Below are 22,554 nucleotides of genomic sequence, written 5' to 3'. Positions count from 1 at the left end.
CTTATGGTCCCTGATCCCATTCCTCTGGATCCTCACATACAAGGGAGTTATATTTGGGTAAGATACAAATTTTTATCCGCAGCTTGATTTAAAACTCATCATACTGGTAACTCTTATTCATTGAGGGGGCTAGTCTATTGGGGGCATTATGGAAGCCACTTTATATGTATTGTCTCTAATCCTTGCAAAAACTCCTCAGGGCAGAGATGATTAAATCCAGAGGTTAATGCCTCTTGGGGTCACAGAGCTAGTAAGTTCTGGGATCTAGAGCTAAAGCCCCGTGTAACACACTTTCCCTCTGGCCACTGTGTAGCTCTCTTATAGCACTCAGCTTGCTCTTTATTATAATGCAAATTGTTTATGTACTTAGCCTCAAATCTTTTTTTTTAAAGATAAGGAATATATACAGATGTATACAATGATTAGAATGTTTATTGGGTTATGAAAATTGTTCTTCATTAAATTATAAGACCAGATATACCAGCAGAGTCTGGCGGGCTACAGTCCATGGGGTTGCAAAGAGTTGGACTTGGAAAAAAAAAAAAAAAGAGTTGGACTTGACTGAGCACTCATACATACACACACACTCACCAGTTAAACCATACTGTTACGTCTTGGATCACACCATAATTATTTCCTATCTTCATCTCCAACTTATACAGTTCTCATCCCCTCTCTGCAGCAGCCTGCTGAGTACACTTACTTCCAGAGTGCTAGATGTCAAGACAGGCACACTCATCCAATTTCATTGACATCCCCAAACTGTCTTTCATACATAACCAGTCAGCTGATGGTTGAAACTATTACCTAACTACCTTAGTCAGGTCAAGACTAGACACTTGCACACAGAGCATCCTGGCCAGAACTCCTTCTATCCTGCCCTTCACTCCCTTTGCTTTTCCTCATTAACTCCCTCTACCCCCACTCCACCCACACCCGAAGTCCCAGAGTGCAGCCAAGCTTCAGTACATGTAGACAGCCAGATGGAGTGCTAATCAGGCCACAAGGGTAGGAAGTGGGAGGGGTGGGGGACAGAGGCAGGCCTAGGCCCCTTGTCTCTCATATTATTCTTTTCCTCCTTGCTACTTAGGTCTAGCAAGTTGTAGCTCAGAGATTAACAACTTAGTGGCAAATAATCATTTCCCTGACCCTATAACCTGAGTTAGGGAAGGATCATAACCTTGTGAGAAGCAGTACTTTCTGTATTACTTTTCCAGCTCCTGGGGTCAGTTACTGCCCTGGGGGTAATCATGAGAGATTTTATAATATCTTTAGCTTCCTGGAGAAAGAACTCCCTTTATGATATGTGGTAAAGATTTTCAAATTTTTTTTTGCTATAAAGCACTATCTCAGAAAGTAGAGGAGAGCCTGTCATCCACCTCATTGGCACTCATTTCTAGCAGCTATGGAAGAAATAAAAAAGGGGACTTTGAGACTAATGGTGTTCTTGGGATGGCAGGATAAAGACTGTTGAACAGGGAGGGTGCATCCACATGCATAGCAGAAGGGTAGGAGGGACCACTCAGTTCTCATCTGCAATGCCATCACTCTAGGAGGGAAGCGGCTCCCTCCCCGTGTCACATAGGAGACTCCCAGCAGGACTGGTACACCGTCGGGGGAGAGGCCGGGGGGCATCCGTGATGACAACAGAGAGCTCTGTGGGGCCCAGGCTGGTAGTTCTTTGAGTCACCAATAACAAAACTAAGTAGGGAATGGACCAAACACTGTTGTGACTCTGCTTCGAACCCCTGATTCTCCACCTGAAATCCTGCTATGGATCATCTTGGAGGGACTTCCTCTATAGATTCTTTCCTAATTTAGTCCTTTGCACAGTAATTAGTTGTTCATTGCCCATGACCAGAAACATGAATATCAGCTTTCAGATGGCTTCAGAGCTCTAGAAAACTGTGACCCACTGGCACCATTAAATCAAGTGGGAAGCCCAGAGGCCAAAAGAAAACAAAGGCCCCTTTACTTTTAAAAAGTTAAGGGAACTATGGGACTTGCCTGACAGTCCAGTGGTTAAGATTCCATGCTTCCAATGCAGGGAACATGGATTTGATCCCTGATCCAGGGAACCAAGATCCCACACTCTGTATGTGAAAGTCACCCAGTTGTGTCTGACTCTTTGCGACCCAATGGACTATACAGTCCATGGAGTTTTCCAGGCCAGAAAACTGGAGTGGTTAGCCTTTTCCAGGGGATCTTCCCGACCCAGGAATTGAAACGGGGACTCCTGCATTGTAGGCGGATTCTTTACCAGCTGAGCTATCAGGGAAGCCACACATGCTATATAGTGTGGCCAAAAAAAATGTTTTTAATAATTAAAAAAAAAAAGTTAAAGTAACCATGTATAAATCTAGAATGAAAAGCCTTGTATTAATGTAGAAAAGAGAACTTTAATACTCATTATTACATCTATTAGTGACTTGTTTAAATGTTTATATTAGTTGGAAATTCAAACTCATTATTGCTATGATATATTTTCACCTAACTTCCAAATATACATAATAAGGTAAGAGTTTTTAACTAGTGAGTCTGTTTCCAAAATTGGTATAAAGGCAAGAAGTTAAAATTGTATTGGACAGAACCTGGGATAGTAAGGTGGCCCACTGGGGACACTTGCTCCCACTGATCAGTGGTGGCTCCCCAGAACCCTTGGTGGAAAAGGTTTCTGAGGCGTCTGAGCTCACTGGTAACAGCTCCTCCATGGTGAAGCAGGATCTGCCTGGAGCTGGGAGGAGGTGGCATCAGCACCAATGCTGGGTAACTTGCCAATCCTGCCAACCTGATGCATGACTGTTAGCATCTAAACAGGATGTAAGTCATGCCCAAGTATCTTTACTAACTGTAAGAAACAGTCTTCACAAACACAGAAATGGATTGAAGTCAAGATCAAAGAGTACCTTACATTGGCTTGCCTATAAGGGCCTTGAAATTGCTTTCTCAAAGGCATGAGAATCAATAAAACATAGTGGAGTAAAAAAGTAAATGAAATGAACAGATAACCAAAGTAGATTTTGAAATTTCACCTATTTATAAACAAAAATGTTACTATTCTTGAGAACTCGTGCTTGCAGTGGACGAGACAGCATAAACCCATGTGCTACGTGCTAGAGCCCCAGCGTGGCTGCCGGGAGAGCCTCGTCTCCTTTTATAGACAAAGCAGCTAGAACTCTGGGCACTGGTTCCACTTCCCTTTTCAGCTCCTGCTCCTACTTGTTAAATCATTGCTCTTCACAAGCAGCTGCCTCACCCCACAAATCTCTCTGATTATATCCAGTGTTTCCTGGGGCTTCCCTCTTCCCACCTGCCCTGGGCCATCAAGCACAAAGCTGAGCAAGTGTTCAATAGCATGTCACCTTTCATTGTATCTACATTTGTCTAAGTCTCTGAGAATCTCTTTGTAAATTGTCAGTGTTATGGATCTCAGGGATGTTACCCAGACTGGTGAGATAACTGAACTTCCAGCACCGTGAGACCCCCCTCCCCACTTCATTTGATCCCAAATACCATTCTGACCTTGCTGGTACTTGATGTGTAATCTCACCTAGAGAAGGCAGCAATCAGCTAACTGGTCTCCTTGCTGCTGCCCTTGCCACCCTACAGTGTATTCTCAGTATAGCAGCCAAGTGAATCTGACAAAATATTAGTTGAGCCATGTTACTGCTCTACTTAGAATCCTCCCACGGCTTCCCAGAACTCCCAGAGTAAAAGCCAAAGTCCTTATAATGGTTTAGGGAGCCTTATGGAATCCTCTGCTCTCTCCGACCCTACACCACTACCTCTGATTTTATGGTCTGCTACCAGTCTTGGATCACTCTGCTCAAGCCATATTGGCCTTGCTGCTGCTCGAACCTGTCAGGGACAGTCCTGCCACCAAGCCTCTGCACTCACTATTCCCTCTGCTGGTCATGCTTTTCCTTAAATGTTCACATTGCCCCCCTACTTTGCACCTTCTTTCACCTTTGCTTAAATACTACCTACTTGGGACTTCCTTCATGGTCCAGTAGTTAAGAATCCACCTGCCAATGCAGGGGATGTGGGTTCGGTCCCTAGTTGGGCAACTAAGATCCCACGAGCCCAGAGGCAACTGTTCACCGAAACAACATAAAAAGATCCCATGTGCTGCAACGAAGACCCGATGCAGCCAAATAAAGTAGATAAATAGTTGTTTAAGTTTTCTTAAAAACTAAATACCACCTTCTCCATGAGGCCTTCTCTGACCGACCTTTTGAAAATAGAAACACACACACTTCTTATCCTATTTTATATTTCTTCAGAGCATTTATCACCCTCTAATATACTGTGTTAGTCACTTGTATTTCTTATTTGTCATCTGTTTCCACCTGGCTCCCCCACTATGTGGGCAGAAAATTTTTCCTGTTTTGTTCATAGCTGTATCTCCAGTGCATAGAACAGAGCTCAGCAACATAATGGGAATTCAATAAATATGTGCAGAATGGATGAAAATAGCTTGTAACACATGACATTTGTGAGCTCTTGCATAGCTATGTAATACTTCCTTAGGTTAGAAACTTTTTAAGTTTCCCTCTGTTTATCCCTTGTGCCCTCATCAAGTTTGTCAGCTGTCCTAAGAGGTATGTCCTTCCTCCCCCAAAGTGAGCTCATGGTTAAAGCATATGACTCCTTGTTTAATCATCAACACAGGATCTGATTTCCAGATATACGGCACAAGGATCGCAACGACTTGGAACAACTGAGAATTCATCCACATTCGGTGTTCGTCAAAAATTTAGTTAAGATCATTTTGGAAAACTTTCTGAAAGATACACAGTCCATGGGCCCTCTAAAATCTGTATCCCCTAAAATCAGTTCCTATCTCAGATCAACCCAAATGAAGAGTAGTTACCTGGACTATATCCAGAAAAATTTCTTTTATCCAATTGTATTTTGGCATGACCCCATTTGCCCATATTAGAGGGATACATTTGATACAAATGCCTTTTTCAGTCTGAGATATTGGTTTTTTAAAAAGTAAGTATTTATTTTTACTTATTTGGCTGCATCAGGTCTTCGTTGCGGTATGTGGGGTTTAGTTCCCCACCCAGGATTCAAACCTGAGCCCCCTGCATTGGAAATATGGAATCTTAACCGCTGGATTATTAGGCAAGTCCCTGAGATATTATTCAGTGCCTCACGTGATGTCCTTTCAAGCAGAATCCAGGAAGTATTTTCTCTCAAGACTCTGCCGGGAATAACTGTTCTTTCTTTGAGTGACTAGTTTTATCTTCATCCCTGGCCTGACTAATGGGCTCTAGGGCTTCATTGTTTGGCAGGTATCCAGGTTATTTTGTATCAAGTCACAAGTGACCATTCTAAGCCCTTGCCAGCTTGTGCCAATTTTCATCCATTCACGACAAAATAGGAATAACAGTGTATAGTTTCGTAAGACTCAACTGGGCTGTCCTGAGGTCACATTCTTCCCACTTTGTAGGTATTAACAGAAGAAAGTCTTTCTTTAATGAAATGATGGTGAGCATCAATGGTAGGAGCTTTTGTTTGCTTGTTTTAGTTTTGTTTTTTGATGTCTTTACCTGGTAAAAGAAAATGATAGCATGCTTTGTCAGTTCCCAGTCTGTGGGAGAATTTTCCTGGTTCAGAAAATTCAAAGTCTTAGAAGCGCTGGTTTTCTACCTGACTCCTAATTTCATTCAGCTTCACTTACTTTCTCTTCCTTTAGTCCCATTTTCTTATTTGCTTAGTGTTAAATTTTCTCTTGCCTTACATGCATTTAAGCCCCCTCCAGGCATTTCTGGAATGGCAACCCACTCCAGTATTCTTGCCTGGAGAATCCCAGGGACGGGGGAGCCTGGTGGGCTGCCGTCTATGGGGTCACACAGAGTCGGACACAACTGACGTGACTTAGCAGCAGCAGCAGCAGGCATTTCTGGAATCTAGCAGGCATGAATGAACATATGAGTGAATGAGTGAATGAAAGACCAGACAAAGGACACATCAGCCTGCTTGGCTCAGCCTACAGCTCCATACTGCACCAAATGCTTTCCCTCATCATCACCTGGCATGTTATTTGCAAGTGCATAATGCTTTGTAATTGACATCTTATTAATCTTCTCAGTAGCCCTCAAAGTGAAGTCACTCAGTCATGTCTGACTCTTTGAGACCCCATGGACACCAGGCTCCTCCGTCCTTGGGATTTTCTAGGCAAGAGTACTGGAGTGGGTTGCCATTTCCTTCTCCAGAGAATCTTCCCAACCTAGGGATAGAACCCAGGTCTCCCTCATTGTAGACAGACGCTTTACCGTCTGAGCCACCAGGGAAATGTTATTTCCCTCCTTTCCCTCATTATATATAATGCATGAAGAGATTTATACTTAGAACATTTGAATCTTCCTAAGGTAGAATGCTGTGGGGGAAAAATTGGAATTTTAACCTAGATGTTCTACCTCCAAGTCTAATTTTCTTCCCTGTACCATATTGTTGTCATTGTTCAGTCACTAAGTCATGTCTGACTCTTTGCCACCCTGGCAGAGTAGCCTATCAAGCTCCTCTGTCCATGGGATTTCCCAGACAAGAATACTGGAATGAGTTGCCATTTCCTTCTGCAGGGGATCTTCCTGACCCAGGGATTGAACCTGAGTCTTCAGATTCTTTACCACTGAGCCACTGGGGAAAACCCCGTACAATTTTACTGGCTTTTAAATGACTGTTTTTGAGGGCAGTAGAGTACAAGAGTTGTGTGGTTTAAGAAGATATAAGGAGAGCCTGGTTATTTCCCTGGCTTTCAGAATAACCTTCCTTGATGAAAGATGTTCTGTGGGAGGACTGAGCTTCTGCTGGGCTCTTCTGACCCCTTCCCTTTAGCTTGGGGGAATGCCCACTGAACTGAGTCAAGGTTTCCCCTTATCAGTGCATACTGAAGAAATGTGATGCAGGGTAGACTCCTTTTGACCACTTATTTTTTCTCTTGCCTAGTAATTCCTATTGTGCAACAACATTATAGTGGGAGCTTGCTTCATTACTTAGTAATTTCCTTTAACAGTAGAGCTGAACTAGAGACATTCAACCCTCTTCTCGTTTTCCTGTTGCTAAATATAAAACGTAAGATGAAGTTCTCCTGTTACTCAAATAAAAGGAACTTGAGTCCTTAAAATTGAAGCTTAGAGAAAAAACTAAGAGGGAATTAGAATTTACCAAGATGCCAAGATGGCAGGTATGTACCACAAAAGGCTTAGAAGAATCAACCAGCAGAGAGATTTGTTCATTAGTGATTCTTTCTCTGGACTTGGACTAGGCACTGAAGTGATATAAGCAAATATGAGATGTCATCCCGGTCTTCAAGACCCTTCAGTTCAGATCAGTTCAGTTGCTCAGTCGTGTCCGACTCTTTGCAACCCCATGAATCGCAGCACGCCAGGCCTCCCTGTCCATCACCAACTCCCGGAGTTCACTCAAACTCATGTCCATGGAGTCCGTGATGCCATCCAGCCATCTCATCCTCTGTCGTCCCCTTCTCCTCCTGCCCCCAATCCCTCTCAGCATCGGGACCCTTATGCTCTTCTAATTAATGGTCAACAACTTTCTTGAGAGCCCATTTAGTAAATAATTTAGCCTTTGCAGGTTATTCTTTCTCTGTCCCAACTTTCATCTTTGTCATTGTAGTGCAAAAGTAGCCATAACAACATGTAAGCAAATGAATATAGTTGTATTCTAGCGAGTAAGGGCACTGCCATTGGAATTTCATGAATTTTTACATATCAGGAACTATTATTCTTAAAACATTTTTTCCCAATCATTTAAAAGTGTAAGAATTACTATGTCAAACTAAAAATTCCCTCAAAGGAAACAATCTACACAACGAAAATTCCCCCTAAGGAATGGGGAAACATTTGCAAACCATATATCGGGTAAGGGGTTTATATGTGCTTCATTATTAGCATACTGAATAACAAAATCTGACCACAGGTTGAATACCGTCTAATAACTATCACGATTTTGTAGTGATGAGTATGAATGATAGTCTGAGATACCTGTGGCAGCTGAAATGTAAAACATAGGTGATTTCTATTGATGACAAAGTCGCAGGGCCTGATGACACTGTTGTGGCACTGATGACACTATTGCCTTCATTTATAATTAGAAGAAAACCTAAATCTTGGTCAGAGCTTCTGGAAGTAATTTTAAAAATGTTTCTTGTTTTCTGTCCAAGTTCACTGATTCTCTGCATTCTACGCACAGAATCACTGGAGAAACTTTGATCTCAGGTTAAGAGCTCTTGGGAAGTCAAAGAGAATGTGGGGAAATGGGGAAGTTAGAAGGCCCTCGTCTTTGAGAACACAATTTTAATAGAGATGAGAAGACAAGGGAAACTGAAGGGCATTGATTCAGCAATGTTGGTTCCCAAAATGTCTCCCAAATGCAAGGGCAGGGAGAGACTGAAGAAAGAGGCCAGACAGGCTAATTCAATGGCTGTTGCCTTAAGTCACTCATTTTTGAGGTGGTTTCATATGAAGCAAACCTAACTAATGCAGGGGGTAATGTATTTTCCAAATTTATATTTCCTGGCAATTTTCCATATTCCGCAAGTTCTCCAAGATTAATGCACTGTGTGTTAAGATAACATCTACAACTATTCTTAGTATCCAGAGAGATTCTTTCGAATTGTATTTTTTTAGTGTCATCCTGGGCTTCAAAAATTCATTTGTACTTGGCATGCTACAAGATCACACGTGGACCTCAATGCCTACTGTTTCACAATTCATTTCTTCCTATAACCAGTGACAAGACTCCACAAATATGTGTTAAATTACCCTTTAACATTCCATAACCACAGAAGTTTCTTTAGGTTTGAATGTTCTTCTGAAGAAAGAACCCATTCTTGTCACAGTGATCAGCCTCAGGCAGCCATGGATCACTGCCTAGCTTTGTAAACTTAGACAAATTACTTAACTGACTTATTTTGGTTCTCAGTGTTTCCACCTATGAGGTGAGAATAAAAATAACTGTACTTACCTTACAATGTTGTCAACAGAATTCGAGTTAGTAAAGGGCTTTCCAGTTGGTGCAGTGTGGGAAACACAAGGGTGTGATCCCTGGGTTGGGAAGATCCTCTGGAGTAGGAAATGGCAACCTGTTCCAGTATTCTTGCCTGGAAAATTCCACGGACAGAAGAGCCTGGCAGGTTATAGTCCATGGGGTCGCAAAGAGTCAGATGCGACTGAGCAGCACATAGCTCAAAAGTTAAGTACTTAGAATCTGGTGTGTAGCAGAGCGGCCATATTGTTATATTTCAGTGTTCCAATTTCTCTGCTTTATCTTCCTGTCTGGACTTATCAGTTTTCTTTCCTCTTTCATCTCTCTGTAGGGAGAACAGGATACTAACCTAATAGGCTATTTCAAGTAACCCTAATCTTTTTGGAAATTCAGACTCCAGGAATTCAGCATTTATGCTGCTTCAGAAGCAGTGTAATGATTGCTATAAAGAAAAAGTCGGAAACATTTTTCCCTTTCAAATGGTCAAAGTTTTTCCAGCAAGGACTGGAAAGTGTCTTTAAAGCCGGTAACATTTTCAAGTTAAAATTTTACAACTTAAAAGTCTTTCAAAATTCCATTGGGCCCTCTTCCCCCTTAATGAGGTTTTGCTGGGTGGTAGTGGGGTGCTCAGGAAAGCCCAGCCAGGTCTGGGCCAGCATGTGGAGTGAGCAAGTGTTCAGGAGGCTCAGAACTCAAATAGACATTAGTGCTAGATAAAATGGAACAAAATGTGTTTAAATGTATAGTTGAATTCTAAATAAAATATATTTCCTACATGTTAAAAAAATTGTCCTTTATAAACTGAGAAAACCAGAAAGCAACCACTGGGGACCTATGGCCTGAGGGAGGTATGAGACCAGGTGTGGGTCTCGAGGGCTGGGGTATAACATATCACACACACACACACACGCACACACACCACCGACGGGTGCTTGGAAATGTGGCCCTGGACTGGTAGGAGGCAGGGAGTTGGAACTGACCCAGTTGTTTTGTTTTTTTATTTTTTCTCCTCTAATAGTTTTATTGGGTCCTTTTTTCTAGTTTCTTGTTCTTATTCATGGTATCCTATCTTAATCCCAGTGCCCAAGACATCTGTAAAGGACTGTGCCTCTGTGAAAAGGAAACCAGAAAAAAACTGTACTCTCTGATCCAGAATCAGAGAAACATGTAGTTTGCTTGAGACACTGGGTGGAGATGGGAGACGGGCTGGGGATCACAGGTGAGGAGAGTGGGTTCTTGATCAAAATTCAAAATCTGTATCACATGAGTGTATAAAATGGATTTATGCTCACAAGTTGTGTGGGATTCAAAGTTAATAAAAGTAACATAAAAACTCATCACCAATTTTGTTAGAAGAGTTACAAATATCTTCTCCCAAACTGTGGGTTGTCTTTTAGTTCTATTTATAATGGCTTTTATTATACAAATGTGGTTGACTCTTTTGCTTTATGGTTTGGGTTTTTAATTCCTCCTTTAAGAAATCCTTCTCTACCATGATATCATAGAGACAATCTCCTACAATTAATTTCTTCTAAAATTTTTTTTAGCCTGCAACAGGTAGTTTTAAAAAATATTTATTTAATTGAAGTATAGTTGATTTACAATGTTGTGAATTTCTTCTCAGAATTTTTAAGTGTTCACATTAGATCTTGAATCCAACTACAAGTTAATTTTCCATATGGCTTTGGATATGGTTTGAGGTAGGGATCTAATTTTAGTTTTTCCATCTGGATAGTTATTTGTTCCAGAGTTTTTAACTCAATAGTTTTCCCTTACAGATAGATTTATCGTGCCATGTTGGTCATACACCAATTTCTTCTACATACATGTGATTATTTGCTATTTCCTTCCATTGGTTTGTCTGTTCATCTCTCTGCCAAATTTATTACTGTATCTTTATAATAAATCCTAATATTTGGTAGTATAACTTCCCTCTTCTTATTGTTATGAACTGTGAAGAGTCTGAGAATTTATCTGTTTGCAAGCTAATGAGTTAGCCTGTCACTGATTCATGGATACAAGCAGAAGACATGTGAGGCTGGTGAGTCAGAGGCAAAGGACTGTGTTGCTTACAGCACAGCAGGCAGCACAAGCTGTACATTCACCTCAGTTACCCTTGTCCCCAAGTTCCACAAAAATCAAATCTGAATCAGATCAAGCTTCTCCGTCTTCCATACCACCTTACATGACCTGTAGGGCACAAAGAAACATGTTAAACACACAATGAGGAGGCAGTTAGAGAAATTCACAATGTGGGAAACCCTATGGGACAAATCATTCAGTTTGGAATAGATTTAAAAAGAAAAAAAAAAAGGACGAAGAATTTACATATTAAAAGATATTTTAAGAGACCTATTAACCAAATGCAGTAAGTGGATACTATTTGAACCCTGATTCCAACAAAGAGAGGCTTTCCTGGTGGCTCAGATGGTAAAGAATCTGCCTGCAATGCAGGAGGTGCTGGAGATATGGGTTCAACCCCTGGGTCAGGAAGATCCCCTGGAGAAGGGAATGGCTACCCTCTCCAGTATTCTTGGCTGGAGAATCTCATGGACAGAGGAGACTGGTGGGCTGCTATAGTCCATGGGGTTGCAAGGAGTCAGACACAACTGAGTGAATAACAAACTTTTTTTTTCAAGTAAAGACTAAATAGCACATTTGAGACAAATGACTGGTTTGCACATTGACTACATAATTGATGATGTTAAGTTGTAAACATTTTAAAGTGTTAACAAAAGTACTATGGTGGTATGTGTGTGTGTGTGTGAGTCAGTATGTCCTTATCTTTTATAGATATATCAGATCAGATCAGATCAGATCAATCGCTCAGTCATGTCCGACTCTTTGTAACCCCATGAATCGAAGCACGCCAGGCCTCCCTGTCCATCACCAACTCCTGGAGTTCACTCAGACTCACGTCCATTGAGTCAGTGATGCCATCCAGCCATCTCATCCTCTGGCGTCCCCTTCTCCTCCTGCCCCCAATCCCTCCCAGCATCAGAGTCTTTTCCAATGAGTCAACACTTCGCATGAGGTGGCCAAAGTACTGGAGTTTCAGCTTTAGCATCATTCCTTCCAAAGAAATCCCAGGGCTGATCTCCTTCAGAATGGACTGGTTGGATCTCCTTGCAGTCCAAGGGACTCTCAAGAGTCTTCTCCAACACCACAGTTCAAAAGCATCAATTCTTCAGCCCTCAGCCTTCTTCACAGTCCAACTCTCACATCCATACATGACCACTGGAAAAACCATAGCCTTGACTAGACGAACCTTTGTTGGCAAAGTAATGTCTCTGCTTTTCAATATGCTATCTAGGTTGGTCATAACTTTGCTTCCAAGGAGTAAGCGTCTTTTAATTTCATGGCTGCAGTCACCATCTGCAGTGATTTTAGAGCCCCCAAAAATAAAGTCTGACACTGTTTCCACTGTTTCCCCATCTATTTCCCATGAAGTGATGGGACCAGATGCCATGATCTTCGTTTTCTGAATATTGAGCTTTAAGCCAACTTTTTCACTCTCCACTTTCACTTTCATCAAGAGGCTTTTGAGTTCCTCTTCACTTTCTGCCATAAGGGTGGTGTCATCTGCATATCTGAGATTATTGATATTTCTCCTGGCAATCTTGATTCCAGCTGAAATAATTACAGATACAAAGATAGGTAAGGGATCTACTTCAGAATTGTCCTGTAGAGAGATAGGGCAAGAGGGAGATTTCAATGTAATGGGATTGGCCATGATTTGCTACAGCTGGGTGATGGGCATTGGGAGGCTCATTGTATGATTCTTGGTACACATTTGAAATTTTCCGTAAGTTTGAAAAGGAAAGGGGGCAAGTCACATGTTAAAATCACCAAAGACTCCAGGCAGGTATTTTGAGGTGGCTGTTGTACAGATTAGACTGGAGGAACTAACTGAATCTGGGGATCTGAGGAACTAACTGAAGAGGAAAAACAGATTCGGAGTTGGCTACACTGATCTAATTTGAGGGCATCTGAGTAGGAGAGCCCAAGGAGGCAGGCGGTAATATAGGATTGGAACTTGGGAGAAAAGTCTGTAGTCCTGCACTTAGGACAATTACAGTTTTGAGCATAAAGGCGCTTTCAGAGGGCAGAGAATGGATGATTCCACCTCAGGGAATGAACCGACTTGGGATTCAGAAGGAAAAAATAAGGAAGCCTGCTGGACCAGCAAAGAAGTTATCTCAAGTTAGCTCAAGCCTTCACCTAAAGTTTACTTTTGTTTTAGGAACACTTATCAGCTATGGAGCTACATTTCATTCTTGCCACCTAGAGATTTAAGTAAAATAGCCAAGGTGAAATAGTTCAGAACAATGTATTTGAAGGACACAATCAGGTCTCGTCATCTCTGTAAACTGCAACCGTAACTTTCCTTTGGAAGTTGCACAACGCTGCTTTGAAATGGTTTCAAATGATTATTTGACCTGGAGCCAAATCTTTTTTTTTTTTTTTTGGAGCCAAATCTTGACTCTGGGTGCCTGAGTCCGTTATGGACCAGGTTTGCAGCAAACACCAAAAGTGGCTTTCATTGGACACAAATGGGAAGTGGCTAGTGTTTCGAAAATTTTAATTTCACGGACCTACACAAGTAAGCCAGGCCAAGAAGAACTAGATTCCCCAACACTGCTCTCCACCCTGGTCACCATGTGCTCATGTTGGAGGGCCTCATCTCTCCAGACAGCTATCTTTCTCCTCCAGTGAATCTGAGTAGTTACTGCCCTGTGCTTACATGGGGCGGAGAAGGCAATGGCAACCCACTCTAGTACTCTTGCCTGGAAAATCCCATGGGTGGAGGAGCCTGGTAGGCTGCAGTCCATGGGGTTGCACAGAGTCAGACAAGACTGAAGCGACTTACCAGCAGCAGCAGCAGCAGCAGCAGCAGCTTACATGGGGAAGTGTCTAGAAGGAGCGTTATTTTAATTCTTGCTTCCCATCTGCCTAGAGTGTGACATCTTGCTTTCAATAGTTGAGTTACTCAACACAAAGTGTGTTGGTAGCAAGAACAGGACAGAGGGATGATGCAGGGAAATGGCATGCAAACAGCCTCCCAGAGTCAAATTATTTTGAACAAAAATGTTAGGGGTTTGAATTTGATGTTCTTGAGAAAGACAAGGCCGAAAGGGGATATCACAGAACTGCCTGCCCATAATTCAATCCCATGACTATTGCAATGCAGCAATCATGTGTCCATATGGATTTCCTCGGCTAGACTACTTGAGGTCCCAAATGCAAGCTTATTATCACTATCCAGAAAAGTGCCTGGCTCATAGCAAAATTCAAGCATGACTCAATCAGTGAACATATAATGAATGCACAAATAGTTCTGAGGAAGTAGAAATTATAAATACGATTTAGATGCCATCCTCTCAAAATCTCTTTAAAGTAGCACACATGCATTTGCTTCATTACTTAACTATTTCTTTTTAAAACCATGTTTTCAGTGTCAAGAAATAATAATACTTTCCTTTAATAGCATGATGATAGAATTAAATCAATGGGACAAATTAATGAGAGGTAATGACAATGTTTCTTATGGGAGAGAAGAATAAAGGTCTCTTGATTTCAGAAACACCACGAAGAAAAATCCAAAACAGTTGGCCTGCATTTCCTCCTACTAGTCAGACTTTCATTCTTCACTTGGGATTTGTTCTTTCCAGGCACCAAGAGAAGACGGACAGCCATCCCTACATCAAATTGTACTGTCTTCCCCAAGCAGGCTCAGCTAGAAGGCAGAGGGGGCTGCTACACAGCGCTCAGCCGCCATTTCTGCCTTCCACCCCTGCAGAGCATGCAGATGTTTCCTGACATCTGCACGTCACCCAGTTCTACCTTTCTCATACCCAATTTCAGCACCCCTACCCTCCCTCTAGGCTATAAGGTTAGGTGGGATAGGAACCTAAGGCTGCCTGTCTCTGTGGTACAAAATGTTTTCCTCCATCTCAGATGTTAGGTCTTTTAAGAGGGCTGCTGCTGCTGCTGCTGCTGTCACTTCAGCCGTGTCTGACTCTGTGCGACCCCATAGACGGCAGCCCACTAGGCTCCTCTGTCCCTGGGATTCTCCAGGCAAGAACACTGGAGTGGGTTTGCCATTTCCTTTTCCAATGCATGAAGGTGAAAAGTGAAAGTGAAGTCGCTCAGTCGTGCCCAACTCTTAGCGACCCCATGGACTGCAGCCTACCAGGATCCTCTGTCCATGGGATTTTCCAGGCAAGAATACTGGAGTGGGTTGCCACTGCTAGTTAAGCATTCTGCCAAACAGAACTGCTGATGATTTTTTATTGCTGATGGTACCCTTAATGGATTTTTATATAAAGACCTGCAGCATGAAATGACCTCAGAGACCATTTAGTAAAATCTCTTTATTTTAAAAATGACAAAATTATCACCCCAAGTCCATGGTTTACATTAGTATTCGTTTTTGGTTATGTACGTTCTATGGATTAGGACAAATGTATGTATAATGACATGTATTCACTATGATAGTATCAATACAGAAAAATTTTTTTACTGCCATTAAAATCCTCTGTGCTCTGCCTACTATTCCTCACTCCTTCACTGATCTTTTTCTTGTTTCCACACTTCAGATGATAATGATGCATTAATTTAGGTTCACCGATGGTAACAAATGTATCACTCTGGCAGGGGGCAGGGCGGGTGTTGAGAATTGGGGAGGCTGGCATGCCTCAGGGCAAGGTGGGTATGAGACATCTCTGTATCTTCCTCTCAATTTTTTCTCTGAACCTAGAACTGCCCTAAAAAAAAAAATAACAAAGTCGTAAAAAATAACAAAATGGAGACTTTGGGAGGCTAAGTGACCTGCCCAAGGTCACAGAGCTGGTTCCCAGTGGACCAAGACTAGAATGCAGGGGCCTGATGTTGCAAGTTTTATGCACCACACATTGCTACCCTGCATCCCATAATAACAATAAAAAGTCAAGAGATACTTGGAAATAGAGGAGGATCTCCTCTAGGTCCAACTGAATCACCCACTTGCTGCTCATGGGGAGAAGTGGGGCAGGTACTAAAATTTACATCTGGGTTCTGTTTTAACACCCCCCACCCTACCCCAACCACACACACCCTGGCACCTCCACACTTCTGCTCTTGCTGTGCTCTGCCTGGAAGACTTCCTTCTCCATCTTCAGCTGCTACTTGCTCCTGAAGGTGAAGCCTCCTCTGGGCAGAATGAACTCCTTTCTCACAATTCTCAACTCTGAGTACTTTGCAAATAACTCAGTCATAGAATACTGTAAATACTGTGTAAATACTGTACTCAATGGTTGCTTATTAGCCCTCCAATTAGACCCTGAGCTCTGTTAAGCAGGACTAGATCTTAAATTACCTTCGCATTTCCAGAGACAAACTCTGGGATGGAGTACCATTTATGTGCTCAGATCTAAAATTTCTTTTTTCCAGAGTACAGTTTAAGACTAGAAAACATTATCAAACAAAAATAAATATTGCTTCTACAATGAAGCAGCTGATAGAATATATGGAATATTGTACGTTTAAGAGTGCTGGTAGGGGACAAACTATGTTATTATGAGGATATACAGATATTCTTTCCTTCACATTAGAAACATGATTGACAACAGAAGTGTAGTTTTTCGTTGTTCTGAAACTGCTAATAACCATTTAAAAATAATAGGTAATCATTTGCTTTAAAAATAAAAGAATCATACAAAATATATAAAGTATATAAAGAACAGTTTGGTCCTTGGTCATGGTACTTGCTGGGAGTCATTTTGGAAGGTTATAAGGCCATCAGTGATGAGGAGGCACAGATCAAATAATGAACCTGGAAACGTCTGGTTTTACATTGTGATCACATAAAAACAAGGTCAGTCACGAAGTTATTGCTTATAATCCCTGCTACTTTATGATATTTGGCAAAACTAATACAATTATGTAAAGTTTAAAAAAAAATAAAATAAAAAAAAAAAAAAATCCTTGCTACTTTAGGACCAAGATTACATTTAAATGTACTAAAGCAAAAAAAAAAAAAAAAAAAAAATTACAATAATCTACTTTGCAAGTGTCAAATAACCAACTGTTTGATTCAAGATTTTAAAAAAGGAAATGAACACACACCACACAAAGATGGTTAAGCTGTTTTTTCCTACCACCTACACAATGTATAATAGTACATAATTAGAAATAAATTTTAGGTCAAAAAACTTCACCTTTTTAAAGTATCTTTTGCTCCACTTTATAGGTTCCTGTGATTTGTATTTTCCCTAAAACACAACATTTGCTCTGTTCATTGACAGAAACGCAAATATATGCATATATAAAAGTGGCTAGCTTAGATATGACAGCCCAGAATTTAGTAATTGTATAGGCTTTATGGCTGTTTCACTTACATATAAAATGAATTTTAGAGGACAAACATATTTGGTATTTATTCTAATGAAAGCTTATTAATCACAACATGTTTTTTGAAGGTTAATTATTTTTAAAACCTTCATTTTTTAAATTTAGATAATGTCCAGGCTCAGCCTTTTAAAAGGAATGTTGGTTTGTTAGATTGGGCCATCTTTCTTTATTTCCCTTAACATCCAAACATAAAATAAGGAGGAATGTAGGTCTATTACACAATAAAATACTTGTAGCAATACTTTAAATTATTTGGCCCTCAAAAACATTGCTTAAGAAATCAAGTTCAGCTTAGTTGTCAGTTCAGTTCAGTCACTCAGTCGTATCTGACTCTTTGCGACCCCATGAACTGCAGCACGCCAGGCCTCCCTGTCCATCACCAACTCCCGGAGTTTACTCAGACTCACATCCATCGAGTCAGTGATGCCATCCAGCCATCTCATCCTCTGTTGTCCCCTTCTCCTCCTGCCCCCAATCCCTCCCAGCATCAGAGTCTTTTCCAATGAGTCAACTCTTCGCATGAGGTGGCCAAAGTACTGGAGTTTCAGCTTTAGCATCATTCCTTCCAAAGAAATCCCAGGGCTGATTTCCTTCAGAATAGACTGGTTGGATCTCCTTGAAGTCCAAGGGACTCTCAAGAGTCTTCTCCAACACCACAGTTCAAAAGCATCAATTCTTCGGCACTCAGCTTTCTTCACAGTCCAACTCTCACATCCATACATGGCCACAGGAAAAACCATAGCCTTGATTAGACGGACCTTTGTTGGCAAAGTAATGTCTCTGCTTTTGAATATGCTATCTAGGTTGGTCATAACTTTGCTTCCAAGGAGTAAGCGTCTTTTAATTTCATGACTGCAGTCACCCTCTGCAGTGATTTTGGAGCCCAGAAAAATAAAGTCTGACACTGTTTCCACTGTTTCCCCATCTATTTCCCATGAAGTGATGGGACCAGATGCCAATGATCTTAGTTTTCTGAATGTTGAGTGTTAAGCCAACTTTTCACTCTCCTCTTTCATTTTCATCAAGAGGCTTTTGAGTTCCTCTTCACTTTCTGCCATAAGGGTGGTGTCATCTGCATATCTGAGGTTATTGATATTTCTCCCTGCAATCTTGATTCCAGCTTGTGCTTCTTCCGGCCCAGGGTTTCTCATGATGTACTCTGCATAGAAGTTAAATAAGCAGGGTGACAATGTACAGCCTTGACGTACTCCTTTTCCTATTTGGAACCAGTCTGTTGTTCTATGTGCAGTTCTAACTGTTGCTTCCTGATCTGCATATAGGTTTCTCAAGAGGCAGGTCAGGTGGTCTGGTATTCCTATCTCTTTCAGAATTTTCCACAGTTTATTGTGATCCACACAGTCGAAGGCTTTGGCATAGTCAATAAAGCAGAAATAGATGTTTTTCTGGAACTCTCTTGCTTTTTTGGTGATCCAGCAGATGTTGGCAATTTACTCTCTGGTTCCTCTGCCTTTTCTAAAACCAGCTTGAACATCTGAAAGTTCACAGTTCACGTATTGCTGAAGCCTGGCTTGGAGAATTTTGAGCATTACTTTACCAACGTGTGAGATGAGTACAATTGTGCGGTAGTTTGAGCATTCTTTGGCATTGCCTTTCTTTGGGATTGGAATGAAAACTGACCTTTTCCAGTCCTGTGGCCACTGCTGAGTTTTCCAAATATGCTGGGATATTGGGTGAAGCACTTTCACAGCATCATCTTTCAGGATTTGAAATAGCTCAACTGGAATTCCATCACCTCCACTAGCTTTGTTCGTAGTGATGTTGTCTAAAGCCCACTTGACTTCACATTCCAGGATGTCTGCCTCTAGCTGAGTGATCACACCATCGTGATTATCTGGGTTGTGAAGATCTTTTTTGTATAGTTCTTCTGTGTATTCCTGCCACCTCTTCTTAATATCTTCTGCTTCTGTTAGGTCCATACCATTTCTGTCCTTTATTGAGGCCATCTTCGCATGAAATGTTCCCTTGGTATCTCTAATTTTCTTGAAGAGATCTCTAGTCTTTCCCATTCTGTTGTTTTCCTCTATTTCTTTGCACTGATCACTGAAGAACGCTTTCTTATCTCTTCTTGCTATTCTTTGGAACTCTGCATTCAGATGCTTATATCTTTCCTTTTCTCCTTTGCTTTTTGCTTCTCTTCTTTTCACAGCTATGTGTTACGCCTCCTCAGACAGCCATTTTGCTTTTTTGCATTTCTCGTCCATGGGGATGGTCTTGATCCCTGTCTCCTGTACAATGTCACGAACCTCCGATCATAGTTCATCAGGCACTCTATCTATTAGATCTAGTCCCTTAAATCTATTTCTCACTTCCGCTGTATAATCATAAGGGATTTGATTTAGGTCATACCTGAGTGGTCTAGTGGTTTTTCCCTACTTTCTTCAATTTAAGTCTGAATTTGGCAATAAGGAGTTCATGATCTGAGCCACAGTCAGCTCCTGGTCTTGTTTTTGTTGACTGTATAGAGCTTCTTCATCTTTGGCTGCAAAGAATATAATCAGTCTGATTTCGGTGTTGACCATCTGGTAATGTCCATGTGTAGAGTCCTCTCTTGTGTTGTTGGAAGAGGGTGTTTGCTATGACCAGTGTATTTTCTTGGCAAAACTCTATTAGCCTTTGCCCTGCTTCATTCCGTATTCCAAGGCCAAATTTGCCTGTTACTCCAGGTGTTTCTTGACTTCTTACTTTTGCATTCCAGTCCCCTATAATGAAAAGGACATCTTTTTTGGGTGTTAGTTCTAAAAGGTCTTGTAGGTCTTCATAGAACCATTCAACTTCAGCTTCTTCAGAGTTACTGGTTGGGGCATAGACTTGGATTACTGTGATATTGAATGGTTTGCCTTGGAAACGAACAGAGATCATTCTGTCATTTTTGAGACCGCATTCAAGTACTGCATTTCAGACTCTATTGTTGGCCACGATGGCAACTCCATTTCTTCTAAGGGATTCCTGACCGCAGTAGTAGATGTAATTGTCATCTAAGTTAAATTCACCCATTCCAGTCCATTTTAGCTCGCTGATTCCTAGAATGTCGATGTTCACTCTGGATCTGCTACTGGAGATCAGTGGAGAAAATAACTCCAGAAAGAATGAAGGGATGGAGCCAAAGCAAAAATAATACCCAGTTGTGGATGTGACTGGTGATAGAAGCAAGGTCTGATGCTGTAAAGAGCAGTATTGCATAGGAACCTGGAATGTCAGGTCCATGAATCAAGGCAAATTGGAAGTGGTCAAACAGGAGATGGCAAGAGTGAACGTCAACATTCTAGGAATCAGCTTAGTTGTAGGTAAATGTAATTATGCCCGAGGCTGGGATGGTTTACTCTCCTTTTGGCTGGAGGTTATACTTTTGTGGCTGGAAAAAATGCTCTTCAACAGCACTAACTAGTTCATCTAGTTCTTTCTTCAGCTGCTCGGGATCACTGCAAAATAAGGGGGAAAAAAATTCCAGGTCAGTGGATTATTCTGGAGCATGTTTTAAACACTCCCAATATCAAGCAACACTGATATTTACTCTTAAGTGAAGAGTTAAATCAGACAGAACTCCAGTTACTTAAGCATGGGAACACATCTGTGGCATGGATAAAAAGTCCATGAGACAATATTCATTATTTTCCCCAAAGGCTTCCCCAAGGTCTCTACTATAAACAAAACCACACCTTTGCACTTCTCATAAGAATTTTTTTTTTTTTTTGGCCATGTGAGGCATGTTGGATCTTAGTTCCCTGACCAAGGATTGAACCCCTGCCCCCTGCACTGGAAGTGCAGAGTCTTACCACTGGGCCACCAGGGAAGTCCCATAAGAATTTTCAAAACACACAATCTGTAGCCTAGCGTCCCTAAAAGTCCTGCAGGGTCCATACCTAAAGTGCAGAGAAAACTTTCATGACTCCAGTTGTCATTAAATCCCATTGAACTGTTATAGATATTTCCCACAAGTCCTTGGTCTTGCAGGACATGACTGTTCCTGATCCTGTCTGTCTTCAAACTATTGGGAGCTTGGCTGAAGCCTCAGTTATAAAGCCTTCCCAGGATGGAAGAGATGGCGAGCCTCCTGGTGGGCCTCCTGGTCACTCACCAGGAACTCAGACTCCGAATCTTTTTAATTTTACTTTGGGAACAAAAAAGTCACAACTAAAGTTAGTGAGGAAATCTAGGGAACTAGATCTCTTTAACAAAATCAAGACTTTAAGCACGTGAAAAATACTCATTTATGTGCAAACAATTGGAGGATTGTTTAATAGATAAAACAGACTTATAATTAGACATTGTGTCTAATTTATGTGTCAGACTTATGTATCAGGCTACTAGCTGATGTGAGTTACTATATTTAAAACCAAGAAGTTCAATAAAAGAAATTTAAATCCCTCAATTCAAACTTTTAATACTTTATACCTGACCATCTTTAACAAAATGGGCAATCTGTGTAATTAGTTAAGATCATCCTTGCATTGTAACAGTTAACCAGTAAAACTAAAACAATCCATTTTATTACAGACAGTAATTCTGGCTCTATTACTTACTAGCTCTGTGCCCTTGGGCGAGTGACTTGACCTTTCAAAGGCCCAGATTCCTCTCTTGTAAAACTGAAATAAAGACTATCCTCTCAAGAGAGTTGTTGTATAGATTGAGATAAATTATATAAAGCAATTAGCACAACCTGGCCCAAAAACCTCAATAAATGTAGCTATCATTATAATTATTTTTATCCCCATTGGTAACATATAAAGTAATTATGCTTCATAAATCTATATGAATTATACAAGTCTTTTTTTCCTTCTCCAAAAATGTGCTTTGAGGAAAATAACAGTTCTCAGGAAGGCACACTGGCTAATAATTACTGTGCGTTTTTTTTTTTTTTTTTAAACAATATCCATTAAACTAAAACTCATCAATGAATTTAATTTACTATGTATCTCCTGCTGGTTTTGTTTATCTGTTAGAATCCTGCTTGACACAATTATTACCTAATTTTTGAGACAGTATGAGAGGTTCTTTGTTCTTAGGAGATGAGTATTAAAGTCTGCAACGTATTTTCAAATGGCTGAGAAAAATATGAGAGCAAATATTGCCAAACACTAGCGACTGCCGAGACTAGGTTGGGGAGGCAAACTATGGCTTTCGGCCTGT

At 41.1% G+C, this 22,554-nt stretch overlaps 1 protein-coding gene across 1 annotated transcript in view; it reads right to left on the bottom strand.

Annotated features, from left to right (window-relative positions):
* Positions 1-15,374: 15,374 nt before the first annotated feature.
* PGM2 (phosphoglucomutase 2) overlaps positions 15,375-22,554 on the bottom strand; it is a 41,519-nt gene continuing 34,339 nt past the window's right edge. The window contains exon 14 of the mRNA XM_005899275.3: positions 15,375-20,846. Within this exon, the coding sequence (XP_005899337.1) occupies positions 20,744-20,846 (103 nt within the window). The 3' untranslated portion in view covers positions 15,375-20,743. The remainder of the gene's footprint in view (positions 20,847-22,554) is intronic.

The sequence above is a fragment of the Bos mutus genome, chromosome 6 (assembly GCF_027580195.1).
Source record: "Bos mutus isolate GX-2022 chromosome 6, NWIPB_WYAK_1.1, whole genome shotgun sequence".
In the NCBI taxonomy this organism is placed as follows: Eukaryota; Metazoa; Chordata; class Mammalia; order Artiodactyla; family Bovidae; genus Bos; species Bos mutus.
Note: the sequence above shows the minus strand (reverse complement) of the source record. Positions and strands in the feature narration are given on the sequence as shown.